The 12,685-nt window shown below is 35.4% G+C and overlaps 1 protein-coding gene across 3 annotated transcripts in view; it reads right to left on the bottom strand.

Moving 5' to 3' along the window:
• The window catches only part of LOC145674422 (uncharacterized), a 77,772-nt gene that overhangs the window by 49,841 nt on the left and 15,246 nt on the right, over positions 1–12,685 (bottom strand). For all 3 annotated transcript variants that reach the window (XM_081744454.1, XM_081744456.1, XM_081744457.1), the window contains exons 4-5: positions 7,045–7,227; positions 2,425–2,589 (exon numbers count right to left, since the gene is read on the bottom strand). In XM_081744454.1, coding sequence (XP_081600580.1) covers positions 2,425–2,589; positions 7,045–7,227 — 348 coding nt within the window. The remainder of the gene's footprint in view (positions 1–2,424; positions 2,590–7,044; positions 7,228–12,685) is intronic.

The raw sequence follows: 12,685 nt of genomic DNA, 5'->3' as shown, positions 1-12,685 counted from the left end.
CTTGCATCAGCTAAAAAATCATGACCTCCAAGATTAATACGACTAAGGATACATTTCATGACATCCGCATGGATATCACTGGTATTTTGTAACGGAGTATTTTATGACATCCACATGGAGGTCAGTGGAACGCAAGATGTTAAAGGTTGATTTTACAGTAATAAATTATTGGAATATGAGAGTTTTATTCATTTTTTTTTTTTTCAATTTTACTAAGCTTCATACTAAGTTTGTAATAAAAACCTAACATCTTACTTGTGATATATGCACTATTATTAGTTGTTATAGTAAAAGTAATAGTAGTAATAGTAGTAATGATAATTACTATTGAAAGGAGTCGAACTCATATCCTCTTTTCATTATACCTTTTTCAAAACTATTTCAATAATCAAAACAGAGGTTTATGAAAGAAATTCACATTTAGTAACGCTACAAATAAAACAAAGAATCAAGACAAGCAGTCGTACTTCAGTAACCTTTGAAACTGATATACGCACACAGAAATTCTTTCTTTCGCTTCTCAAGGAAGTATCACAAACAGTTTCCATGTGAGACAAACATATTTCTTTGGCATTTACTGTGAAGTGTTTTCACTTTCATTATGCGTTCATCACACCTTTGTTTTGGCCAGGGTTCTCGCAAAAATCCACACCAATGTAAGCGCCTAGCTTCACCATTATCACGGACATTATGAAGTCTTCGAATACGAGTTATTTTTACTTCATACGATATTTCTGTATAAAAGCTATGACACAAACGAAAAGCACACGACCAGTGCATATTGTTAGTAGACCACAAAGATTAATGCTATTAAATCTTATCCCATAAAATGTGCACTTCACATAAAAAAAGGAACAGAATTTAAAAAAAAAAAAGAAAAAGGTAAGTAGGCGCCTGGGATTATATCGTACCCCCTCAGGTACCTTAGGACGTTTTCACAGATTAAAGACTCTGCGAATAACGACGTATTTGACAGTGGAATATTTCTTTTATTTTACTAATGTACTGAATGTTACAACTGTGTAGACAACCGTGCATTGAAGAAAATCACGAAAGCAACTACCTAAGGGTATACTGTACCTTCCACGCGTCCATACCATTTTAAAATCTCCTTTCTATCTCCAAAACAAGGGTAATTTACTGAAGGTTAAAAATCAAAATTTGTGATTTTCTCAACAGATATAACGATTTTGTTTATATTTCAGTTTTCAATATTTCATTAACAACCCTATACTGTCGTGTAAGTCATAATTCTCATTTAAAAAATCTACGTGGGTAGTTCACTTTTCATAGCGACTTTTTTTTTTTTTTTTTTGCATAATTATCACAAAAACGACTCAAGTGATTTTGTTCGTATCGCATAAATAAATATTCATTAATAACGTGACAATATGGCATAATTAATTTATCCTGGAAAAATCAACAAGGGGTCGCTTATTCTTGGGATAATTTTCTCTTCGGAAGATTTTCTCGAAAAAAAAAGTCTCAAGCGATGTTCTGCATATTTCATAAATGCATGTTTCATTTCCCATTGTCCAATCTTTGCTTTAGTAAACTTAAATTCGATTTAAACTACTGGCTGAGCAAAACAATACTTTTATTGGAAGAATTATTAACGTGTAACAGTTTCATAAAGTATCTACTTTGCCTTCATCAAACACTATGATTACACAAGTAATGACAAATATAAGAGGCAACGAAACAATCCCTGAATGCTGATTGGCTACCATAGGCTACTTCGGCCAATCAATTTCAATCACAAAACCAGAATATAAAACAGAAACAAAAATCTCTAATTCACTTTCCCTCCCTGTTGACCCCATGTACGTGTACAGACACAGCTATATATCTAAATTTACAAAATAACCTTCACAAATAATTCTTAAATATGAATGCTAAATACATAGTATAGAATAAATAAATAAATAATACCAGAATTTAAAAAAATAACTTGCACAATTAACATATTCAATCTTTAAGGCTCCTTAACACTTTATTCCACTGTTCATCAATTTTAAGTCCTGAATTCCAGGATTTGGGATTTTTAGATTTCCGGGCTCTCGGCATCGATGACCATTTAGCCCGTCACGTATTAGGGATGACGTCATGGAAAACTCGTTGGTAAATTGAATTTCTGAACCTCCTGTTTGGACCAGTACAAGAATTTTTAGTATTGGAGAAAATGCAAACAAAAGAATGCAGTTTCAACTGGTTTTCAGTTATCTAGACGGAATCATAAGAAACACTGACACAAAAGCATATTTAATATAATAATATAAATGTCGTCACCATTTTTCAATCATTTGTATAAAAATATTTTAAAATACATCGGGAATGGGTATAAATTCCAAATAAACACTGACATTTATTTATTTATTTTTAATGTAGTAATGTCTTTCTTTTTTAAAAAAAAAATCTACTAACCAGGATTAGTTGGCTGGTTTGCAAATAAGTTTTGAGCAGCTTGCGGATCTTCAATGCTCTGACTATCAATATTAGCGCCCTGTTTGGCACTTGTTCCGGGAATTCCAAGAAGATCAGGAACGGATTCTACAGTACGAGGATCGGGAGCAGGTCGGCAAACAGCCGCTGAAAAAGTAAGGCAAATACAATAATACTTTAATCGCTTCTACAGGATGGACAAGCATAGAATTTCAAACATCACTATGCTATTTAAAATACAAAAATATGTCAGTCCGTGAGTATCGATAATTCCCAATAGCACGCAGTCAAGCTAATGGATGTAATTACCTGAGGTACCTGCCTTCCTGATGCCAATAGATGTCGCTAGCATCCACCCAATTTGCAGGTTTAAAACTACTTTGACGATTTAATTGAAACTTAAACTATATTGCTTCAATTTACTTACTTCAAAAATGAGAATGATCATACTGAACATAAATGTGCTTTGATACTAATTAGGACATATGAAGAATGACAGAAAACCTCGACAGAATTCACATAAATAAATAATTCGAGAAGAATAAAGACTTTTCAGGACCAGTCAAGGCAGCTATCTTTGCTGCAACTGCCGCTAGCGCTTGCGGTGGCTTGTTTCGGAACTGATGTACTACGTAAGTCACAACTTGGTGTATTTTGCTACAAAACACCAAAACCATGTCTGTAAGATAAATGAATACATCAATATGAGTTTACAAAGTTGTAAAGTCCTTTTTGATACACTCCCGTAGATTCAATTTATTCCAAACCATAGTAAACAATAAAACAGACAATTAGTTGAAGACTATTTCTTTTGTGGTGGTTCATTTTCAGGTTTCAGGGTTAAAGATACATTTTTTTTATTTTCTTCCAGGTTACACAACTTCTTATAGGTTACAGGTTACCACTGAGTCCCTAAATAGTACCTACGTTCTTATAATTGAATCAACGAATAATTACGTGTATAAGTAGGATTCTTACCTAACTCCGTAATACAGGGTTTGTTCGTAAAGTAATGAGACTGGGTATAGTAAAATGAATTTATTGATCCGATCAGTACATACTGTTAAAATTCTTCAAAATAGTCTCCTTGGGCGTCGATACACCAATGCCAACGCGATTCCAACGCTGCCAAGGCTTCCTGGAAGTCAGCTGTCGTAACCTCTTTAAGAGACTCTGTGACAGCCCATTGGATCGCAGGAACATTGTCCAAACGGTGACCTTTCAGGGTTCTCTTGAGCTTTGAGAACAGAAACAAGTCTGATGGGCTCACATCGGTGCTGTACGGTGGATGCAAGGTTAAAACTCACATCTGGGCCAGGTAGGCGGTCACGACGAACGTGATGTGGGCTGGAGCGTTGTCACTGGTAGAGCTTCCAGCGTTGTAGAAAATGGTGTTACACGTTTTGTGCCGTGACAAAAACTCGAAAACAGCTTTTGCGCCACTCGTGACTCTAACTGTAGCAGAGTTTGGACACGATTGCCGCCCGATCCGTTGCTTAGCTTAGATTTCTCACCACAAATTTCCCCGTCTGGAAGCGCGCTGCTGGTGACCGGAGCGCCGCGCGAAGGCCAGTCTCATTACTTGACAGACAAATGCTGTATTCTGTTTTATATTATCTTTCCACCCTTTTGATCTACCTAAAGATCTCTTTCCCCACATGATTTCCAAAGAGAACTTCCCAAGCATGTGTTTCACATACTGATTACTGAAACTACGATTGAGCAGCAGCCTGTTGTATTCTCAAAGAAAAAAATCACGAAAAATATGAAACAGTGAAAAACAGAAAAATAACAGACTTATACTTTACGACACAAAACACTATCAATGGATTGATCAACTTAGTAAAAGATGTAATGGGTAAGAAATACGTTTGTAATCCGGACAAGCCATAGAAATTCGACGGGTTGTGTAGAGATGAAGTTTCACATCCTCCAGACTTCTGAACCACGACCCGCTTACGTTCACCCGCAGATTTCCCATTTTACAAAGGCTGAATATGAATAAACCCTTGAGCTGCATTAGAACGAGGACACAAAAAACTTCTTGCTCTTACAGTGAATTGAACCTGAGCCGGTCACTTAGACAAACGCCTCACCAAGCACACCACCACGGCATTCATTGGAAGATGTCACTTTTTATAATAGGAATTTTAGGAACTAATATTTTTCAACGTCCTTCTCATACTGGAGTATATAACATTTATTAATTTATCTCCCCTTGTATTACGTGATGACTAGACATCGGATTTTTATGCACTTAAAATTCATTAAATATGCATGAAACTATGCTGTTAAATGTATTAAAATGTGCACTAACAATGTAATAAAAAAGAACGTTTTCAAACATGCAGCAAGTTGTGACAAAGTCTTGAAGGTGAAAATGTAATTTACCCTTTACAGACTTCTCTTCAGAATTTATCTTTATGACAGTTTATATATTCGTAACATTTTAAAAAACACAATTTATGAGACTAAAATAATCATAGTGATATGAGAACACGATCTTTGGTTTTTCTTAGCATTTGTATTTTAGACTGCATTTACTTTACACGAAATAATACGAGCCTCACTTTTCTACACGTTTCCACCGAAAAAAACAATAAATTTTAAGGATTTACTCCTTTCCGTAATTAGGCTTACAATATATCACAAGATGCTTCTCTTCATTTTCTGGTGTCAGTTTGTGACATTTGTAGCCACAAAATGACCTGTTAGCATCAACATGTGTTATTGGATAACATTTATAGAGAGGTGCAAGTTTAGTATCTATATTTTCTGGCAAGTTGAAATTGAACCCTTGAAGATGTTTTCCTATGTCTTCAATTGTAGTTAGAGTTTCTGGCAATAACATCCATCAATTTCTTTTGAACACAGCGCCCAAGTTGTTAACTGACAAATGATGTTTGAAAAATACTTAAAAATGATCTTTCCATTTCTCCAGATGTAATCGCATGCAATGTATTTATAGCATCCAAGAACATGCGAATCAATTTCACTCACGTATTTCTGCTCTTGAGCACTGGATCAATTTGTTCGAATTTTTGCTCAGTTCGCATAAGCTCGTTCATACTTCTGGCGGCTGCATCCTTTCTACACATGGGTGGAGCTTGTCCTTGACCTGAACATAAAGTAATTAAAAACAAAAAGGAAGAAAGTGAAACCTTTATTGAAACACGAGATCTATGCAATTATTCTAATGAAATCCTTTAGTTTGAAAAAAGAAAAACAAATCGAAGGTGGAAATATTTGATATTTGAGCAATAATATAGGCATTGCAGACCGAAAAAGCCAAAATATTTTCCCGAAACTGAAGCAAAAATTCTCGAAACGAACTTCAACACGTTCATTTTTCCCAGTGATTATTTTATTTTTCGTAATATACTCTAGAAAAAAAATAATGCTTCATTTTACATAACAGAACTTAATAGATTTCACACCTTCCTATAATTTAGAGGATTAGACACGATGTCGACTAAGCTGCACGTGTCTCACACATTTCCCTTCTTTCTTACAGTTTTCTTATTCAACGAGTACCTAGTTATTCATCAGCATGTCTGATAAATCGATAAACAAAATTTGTAATCTACTTTCATTAAATTCAGTTGTGTTATTATTTTTTAATCTTTTCTTCTATATTGTAGTAAATTTTCATGTCTGCTTCGAGATTTGTTTGCTCCAACATTCATCCCCCTACACGTGTAGATAGGAAGCAGGCAGTTGGTTAATAATATGAGCAGTTAGTTGGTTATGCATCAGATTTGCCGATGATATCGCAATAATAGCATACTCAGAAAACGAGCTAAATACAATGCTCAGAGTCTAAGCTCAAGCTAAAAATAAATACCAAGACGACCAAAATCATGATTATAAATAAGAAGAGAGGTGAAGGAAGAAGCCGACAAAAAAGTGAAGACAAGACAAACTCAAGAAAGTGGCCGAATTTTGCTATCTCGGCAACAATACAGAAGAAAACAACAGATGTGTTAGTGAAATAAAGAGAAGAATAGCACTGTCCAAGAAAGTCTTTCAGAACAAGAACCTTCTCCTCAATAAGCATATTAACTTCCACACTAAAAAGAAATTTATAAAAACATTTCTGTAGAGTGTTTTGACGTATGGATGCAAAACCTGGATGTTAGCGAAACAGGAGAAAGCCTGTCTTGAGGCAGCGGAAATGTGGTTTTGGAGAAGAATCACCAGAATTAGCTGGATTGAAAAGAACAGCAATAAGATGGTACTCTAAGAAGTGAATGAGAAAAGACAAGTAATCAAAGTAATAGAAGTACGTAAAGCAAAACTCATTGGTCACTTACTTAGACATGATACTTTCTTCTAAAACATTTTCGAAGGCAAAATATTAGGAAAGGAGACCGAGAACACCGTGCCTTACAAATATGATCAATGAGATGGGATGTAATTCCTACAAGGAGTTGAAAAGGGGTGCTAAAAATAGGAAACTGTGGCTACAAAGCCAAGGCTTAGCCTTTTAATACGAAGAAGAAGAAGAGTTGGTTACGTTCTTTCCTTACCTAACTCTTGCCCACAGTCTCATTAGTACACAAATTACAAGTTGTACATAGTATCAAGTACTGTATGACTTACGTCTCACATGCTCCGGTGAGAGAACAGCCTCCAAAGTTCGCTTCGTGGAAGCTCCCAATGTTGCAGACGAGCTCCGGAAAGTCATGCAAATAGGAGCATTAAAGGAAACGGTGCTCACTAAGGCTGAAGCTGCAGGGACGCTCCCTGAGGGCAAAACTGTTTCACTGGATGCTCCAGATGTATCTACAATTAAAAATCGAAGACGTGATAAGGCAAATTCGTGAATTTTACATGCTTTATAAAATAAAAAGTCAAACCTATATATATATATATGGTGAATACTAGGGTTATCAATAACAATAATAATAATACCAAATAAATAAATACATATTTATATGCACATGTTGTAAACAGGAGAACTTAGCAATATTTCGCCCATGAATTTAAACAGAGTTGAGAAAAGAAATCATAAAATTCTTCGTGTGGAGTATTGTACTGTATTGGTCAGAAACATGGACATTAAGCAAAAATGATCAAAAACAACTGGAAGCTTTCGAAATGTAGGTGTGGAGAAGAATGGAAAGAATTTGCTGGGTGGAGCGGAAAACGGATGAGAGAGTGATAGAAATAAATATTATTAAGAAGAAGAGAAACTGGTTGGGATATTGGCTAAGAAGGAACTGTATCATGAGGGACGTCCTGGAGGGTATGGTGGAAGGAAAGACAGGGAGAGGGCGAAGGAGACTACAATTAATGGACGATATCAAAACAGAGAGATCGTAGGTGATAAAGAAGAGATTAGCGGAAGACCGTGGAGCATGGATGCTTCTCAGTTACGGCAAGTGACCTGCCATTAATGGCAGAATACCGATGACGATGATAATCATCGCCCATTTCTATTGCCTTCATCAGGTATGTGAAACACAAGGCGTAAAAATGTTACAGTTCAATAGTAAAGACAATAAGGATGTAAGCAGCTGTTAACAGAAAGAAAAGGGAACCAAACGACTGAGCTCCTTATTCCTAAATCACTTTGTGTTTCGATATATTGCATATTATTATTAATTTCAGTACAGATTACCACAAAGAAATCCTGATCTGGTGACATGGATCGTCAGACCTCAACATTGAGAATAATTCTCTGACGTTAAATGCTATATTACGACCAGAATTATGATAATCTACCATCACTGTACTGCTACAGATATTATACTCTCATCTTCGCAAGAAAAAAAAAAAAAAAAACTATTATAAAATCTTTCTTTTCATCCAGTTTGGTAAAAGTGGCTAAGTTAGCATTAGCGGTGGGCACAAAAAACAATTTTTCGGTTTCCGGATTTTAGGAGAACCGAAACTGGTATTTGCAAATTTTCAATAAAACGGTGTTTCGCCGAAACCACTTTTGGTCTTCTCCCAAACCGGTTCGGTTTACACCGAATCCGGTTTCGGTTTTCTTCAAAATCGGTTTTCGATTTTCTCCAAAACCAGTTCGGTTTCTCATCAAATCCGGTTTTGGTTTTCTTCAAAACCGGTTCAGTTTTTCATCGAAACCGGATTCAGTTTTCTCAAAACTGGTTCTACTTCTGACCAGAATACTGTTTCGTTGTTCTCCGGAGAAAACCGGAAACTGTTTCTGTGAAAAAACGAACTAGTTTTGGAGAAAACCGAAATATCGGTTTTTCATATTTCGTTTTTTCCAGAAACCGATTTTGCCCATCCCTAGTTAGCATCACTGATATTTTATCCTTTTACTAATTTGGGAACCGATTGGCATCGAGTGTGGAAAATACTCATTTGTGTGCGTGTGCAGAACGAAGCCCTATTTATACAAATATGAGAATTGTCTTTTGCGTATTGTCTTACGGTCCCAAACCTATCACAGCACTTGCCTTTGTCTTGTAAGGATTAAATCTCGCTTCTGATTGGACAGTGCATCTCGAATAACCAATCACAAGCTTTCTTGCTTTTGAGCATGCTTTTCAACTGTCAATTATCCGGACTGTTTGTGTGATGACCTGGAAGCAGACAGGCCGTGAATAATTGAAGTGCCACCAATTGTGAGAAATTCACATGTTAATTCGTAAAATGTTACGATCTAATTGCTTGGTGTGATAACATGACACTGTTAGGTACGTATTAAGTAGGAGTCCAAAATCGACGTATTTACCGGAAGTCAATTCGTAAAACCGAAGTGAGGAAGTATTGACAACATACTAATTACTGTTGTCATGTACAGTGAATAAATAAATAAATAAAAAAAAAAAAAATTAGCGCGCAGTGCATAAATAGCCAATAAAATTTACAAATATGCGTAGTTAAAATGTAGGATACGGCCTCAAGTATATGTATCTTATAGTCTAACAGGTTCATTTATTTTTTGTGTATGAATATTTCTGTTAGATCAAATTTACTCATGAAAGCTACTGTTAAAAGAAAATGTGTAATGTAACTCTAACAAAAGTTTGGAAATATGACAATTGAATCGGTGAGTTGAAAAAGGTACACATTCCAAAAATATAAACTTTCGGAAAACTAAGAAAAACTGTTTTGTGAGAAAACTAATTGTTCTACCAAAACATTTACTATTATCAATTTGTGTCGTTTAGTGTAGCAAACCTATTGCACATGGTACCTGTACATAATTTTTTATATATACCATATAATTGTGTAAAGATGTTTAGGAATATGTTCCTTTTTCAACTCAGTGTTTTTAAATGCACAATACTTTATCCCAATTAGTGGATTATGTTAAACAGGTTTCAGAAATAAGTGAGTAATATTATTCAATCTTTGTATAAAGGCTAACAAATGTATTTCAAAACTGTTAGCTACACATATTGACAAAAATAACAATGTTTCCCGATAAAACAATGGCCATTCTTGAATTTTTCAGAGTAGACAATCGTCAATCATCTTGATCTAGCGGATCAGCAGCTGAAAAACAAAAGCCTTGATCGAAAAACTTTATAAAAACATGTTCCGTTTCAGTTTGACCATCATTAGTAATTTTTTATGTGGTTAAAACACACCGAGCTGCGAAAAAGTGCTAAGATAATAATATTAAAACGATTTATTTTACTTTGCCATTGCAAATCAGTCTTTTCTTGTTACATACACGGTCCAATGTCATAACCTACCATAAAACATGTCTGTAATAAAGATAGCAATACTTAGGTTAGGTTAGGTTAGGTTAGATTGTATTATGAAGTTTCGTGTTATATTCAGACTGTAGTTAGGATAGATAAGTTCAGATAAATTGAAAATAGTCTAAACTAATTTACAAAATATAAAATACTGAATATAAAATTTACATGTTTTTCATTGTCATTAAGCGTGTTTGATTTAATTTTGATCTTCAGGTCTTCACAGGTACTGTAGACACCGACCTGAGGTCTGCCAAATCGGTAACCGGAGTTTTTCTTGAAATATTCCAAATAAAACTCATACTTAATTACATTCTTCAAGTCAGGACATTTTTCTATGAAAAGTTCATGCATTAGGCTGAGCATCGAGATATATGGTTGATGTAGACGTATAATGTGCAACATATTTATGAAATTAATCAATATGTTCATGTATTTTAACTAGATGTGAGGCTGGAATAGCATTAGAACGGTGTTCCTGTTTACCTCTCGTCAATAGGGAATTTCCAAGAAACCAAAATCTTTGTCAACCTAATAACTTTGTGTGACACCGCATGAAGGTTTATGTACGCATTACGACATACTTCAACTCCGCTCGTCCCTTTCATGGCAAATTATTTGAAAGAGGACTCGTATTGCTTTGGATTTTGATTTGATGGTGTGAGCCTTGCAATCTCATGCCTCTCAATCAGGCTCACTAATAATGTGTCCTGCTCGTTCTTAGGTCTGGCACTATATAGGGTTTTAATAATGTTCTCCTTTTCCTCAATAGAGAAACTATCCATGAATTTTCTCACAGCTTGGGCCGGTTGTTTTGGCTGGAACAAGAACGCCTGCTGAAGTTACAAACTCCTCACCTCGACGCCTTGCTAACTTTTCCATCTTCCGTATACGTTTTTTTTTCGTTAAGTCTACCCTTTTCTAGGCTTGGTTCACCACTGTCACTGTTTGTTTCGGACATTGTTACTAGGTTAAAGCAAAGAAACACTACTTAATGTCACTACACTACTTTTCGCAATGATCTTCACTTTCCACTTCAAACATAACCAACATGACCTTAAACAACAGCTCAGCTGTTAAACAAGCCGAAACAAACTGAGCACTAGCACTGTGGCGAGTGCCGCCGATACTAGTACGGCTGAGAGTTGAAGAAGGGACATATTCCTGGAATATGTTCCTTCTTCAACTCAATCGTATCTACATATTTTTGGCAAGCTCATTTGCAATAGTGAAATATGTTTCTTTTCTGCTCTATGGATGTAGATACGACAAAAAAAAAAAAAAAAAAAAAAAAAAAAAAAAAAAAAAAAAAAAAAAAGCTATCTCAGTTTAATTTGTGATATTTTTGGAATATGTACCTTTTTCAACTCACCCATTCAATTTAAATCACACATTATGTTCTATAGCTCAGTTTAATCAAGTTATAGTTAGTTAAAAACCTAGTGCGAGAAATTAACACATTCATCCTGACGTGCGCCACCGGTGGTACACGATCTTTATTCGTGGCTGTAAGTTGCCTTTGGGTTTTTAGTCACAAAAGTAGAACAGTGTTACGGACTTTCTATGTTATTGCACTGTGGTAAGTGTATATTTTGAAATGAAATGAAATCTTTGAGTTTTACGTCCCACAGTTATGCGTGTTAGGTTAAAGAAGACGGTGATGATGAAAAATGAATGAAATGGTGGAATGAAGAAAGTGAGAGGAAACGGGAGAACCCCGATAAAACCCAAGAGCACGGTGTAAATGTATATTTTGAATACGCTGAAGGGAGAATGGCATGCGCCACCGGTGGCTCACGTCGGGATTTTCGAAAAGCATAGCTTCTTCATTACTGTCAGATGTCGGACTGAACGTGTTACATATTTTCTAATGAAAATAGTAAGTAAGAAAGAAAGAAAGTAAGTAAGTAAGTAACAAAGCAAGAAAGTAATAAAAGAAAGAAAAAAGGCAAGCAAGCAAGAAAGAAAGCAAGCAAGAAAGAAAGCAAGCAAGCAAGAAAGAAAGAAGAAAGAAAGGAAATAAAAAAGAGAGAGAAACCTAAATAGGTTGTTATGGATAGCCCAGACGTGACCAAACACGTTGCTACCAATCGTCGTTCAAATCTTCTCCGAAGTTAGTTTGACAATTAGTAATGCATGTTACGTTACCATAGTATGAGAGATGATTGAGAGTAGCATATAAAGTGTCTGTGTTCTGTTGTAAAGATTAGTTCCATTTCACTTGTCTTCTCAAACCAACGACAGCAGTACACTAAGTGTAGTAAGTATAGTACTTTCTGTTTCTCATGATTTCTTACTGAACCCTCCTGTTAACAACTTTCTTAGTAAATTGTTTAAGTCTTCAGTTTTCCCGTCGGTATTTTGTATGTCCTTCAAGTGTGTACAGTCAGCGACAAAAGTTCTTTCTGTTTGGTAAAATTTATTTTAGAAATAACGGTAGCATGGCTGGAACCGTACAGAAAATTACACTCTTTTTAGTTTACTGAAAACTGTACTCAAATTGTCTTTGTATTCTGAAGATCTTTACGGGACTGATTTCATCAAACGGAAAGAACTTT

The sequence above is a fragment of the Thermobia domestica genome, chromosome 17, assembly GCF_964235325.1.
Source record: "Thermobia domestica chromosome 17, izTheDome1.hap1.1, whole genome shotgun sequence".
NCBI classification, from domain to species: Eukaryota; Metazoa; Arthropoda; class Insecta; order Zygentoma; family Lepismatidae; genus Thermobia; species Thermobia domestica.
Note: the sequence above shows the minus strand (reverse complement) of the source record. Positions and strands in the feature narration are given on the sequence as shown.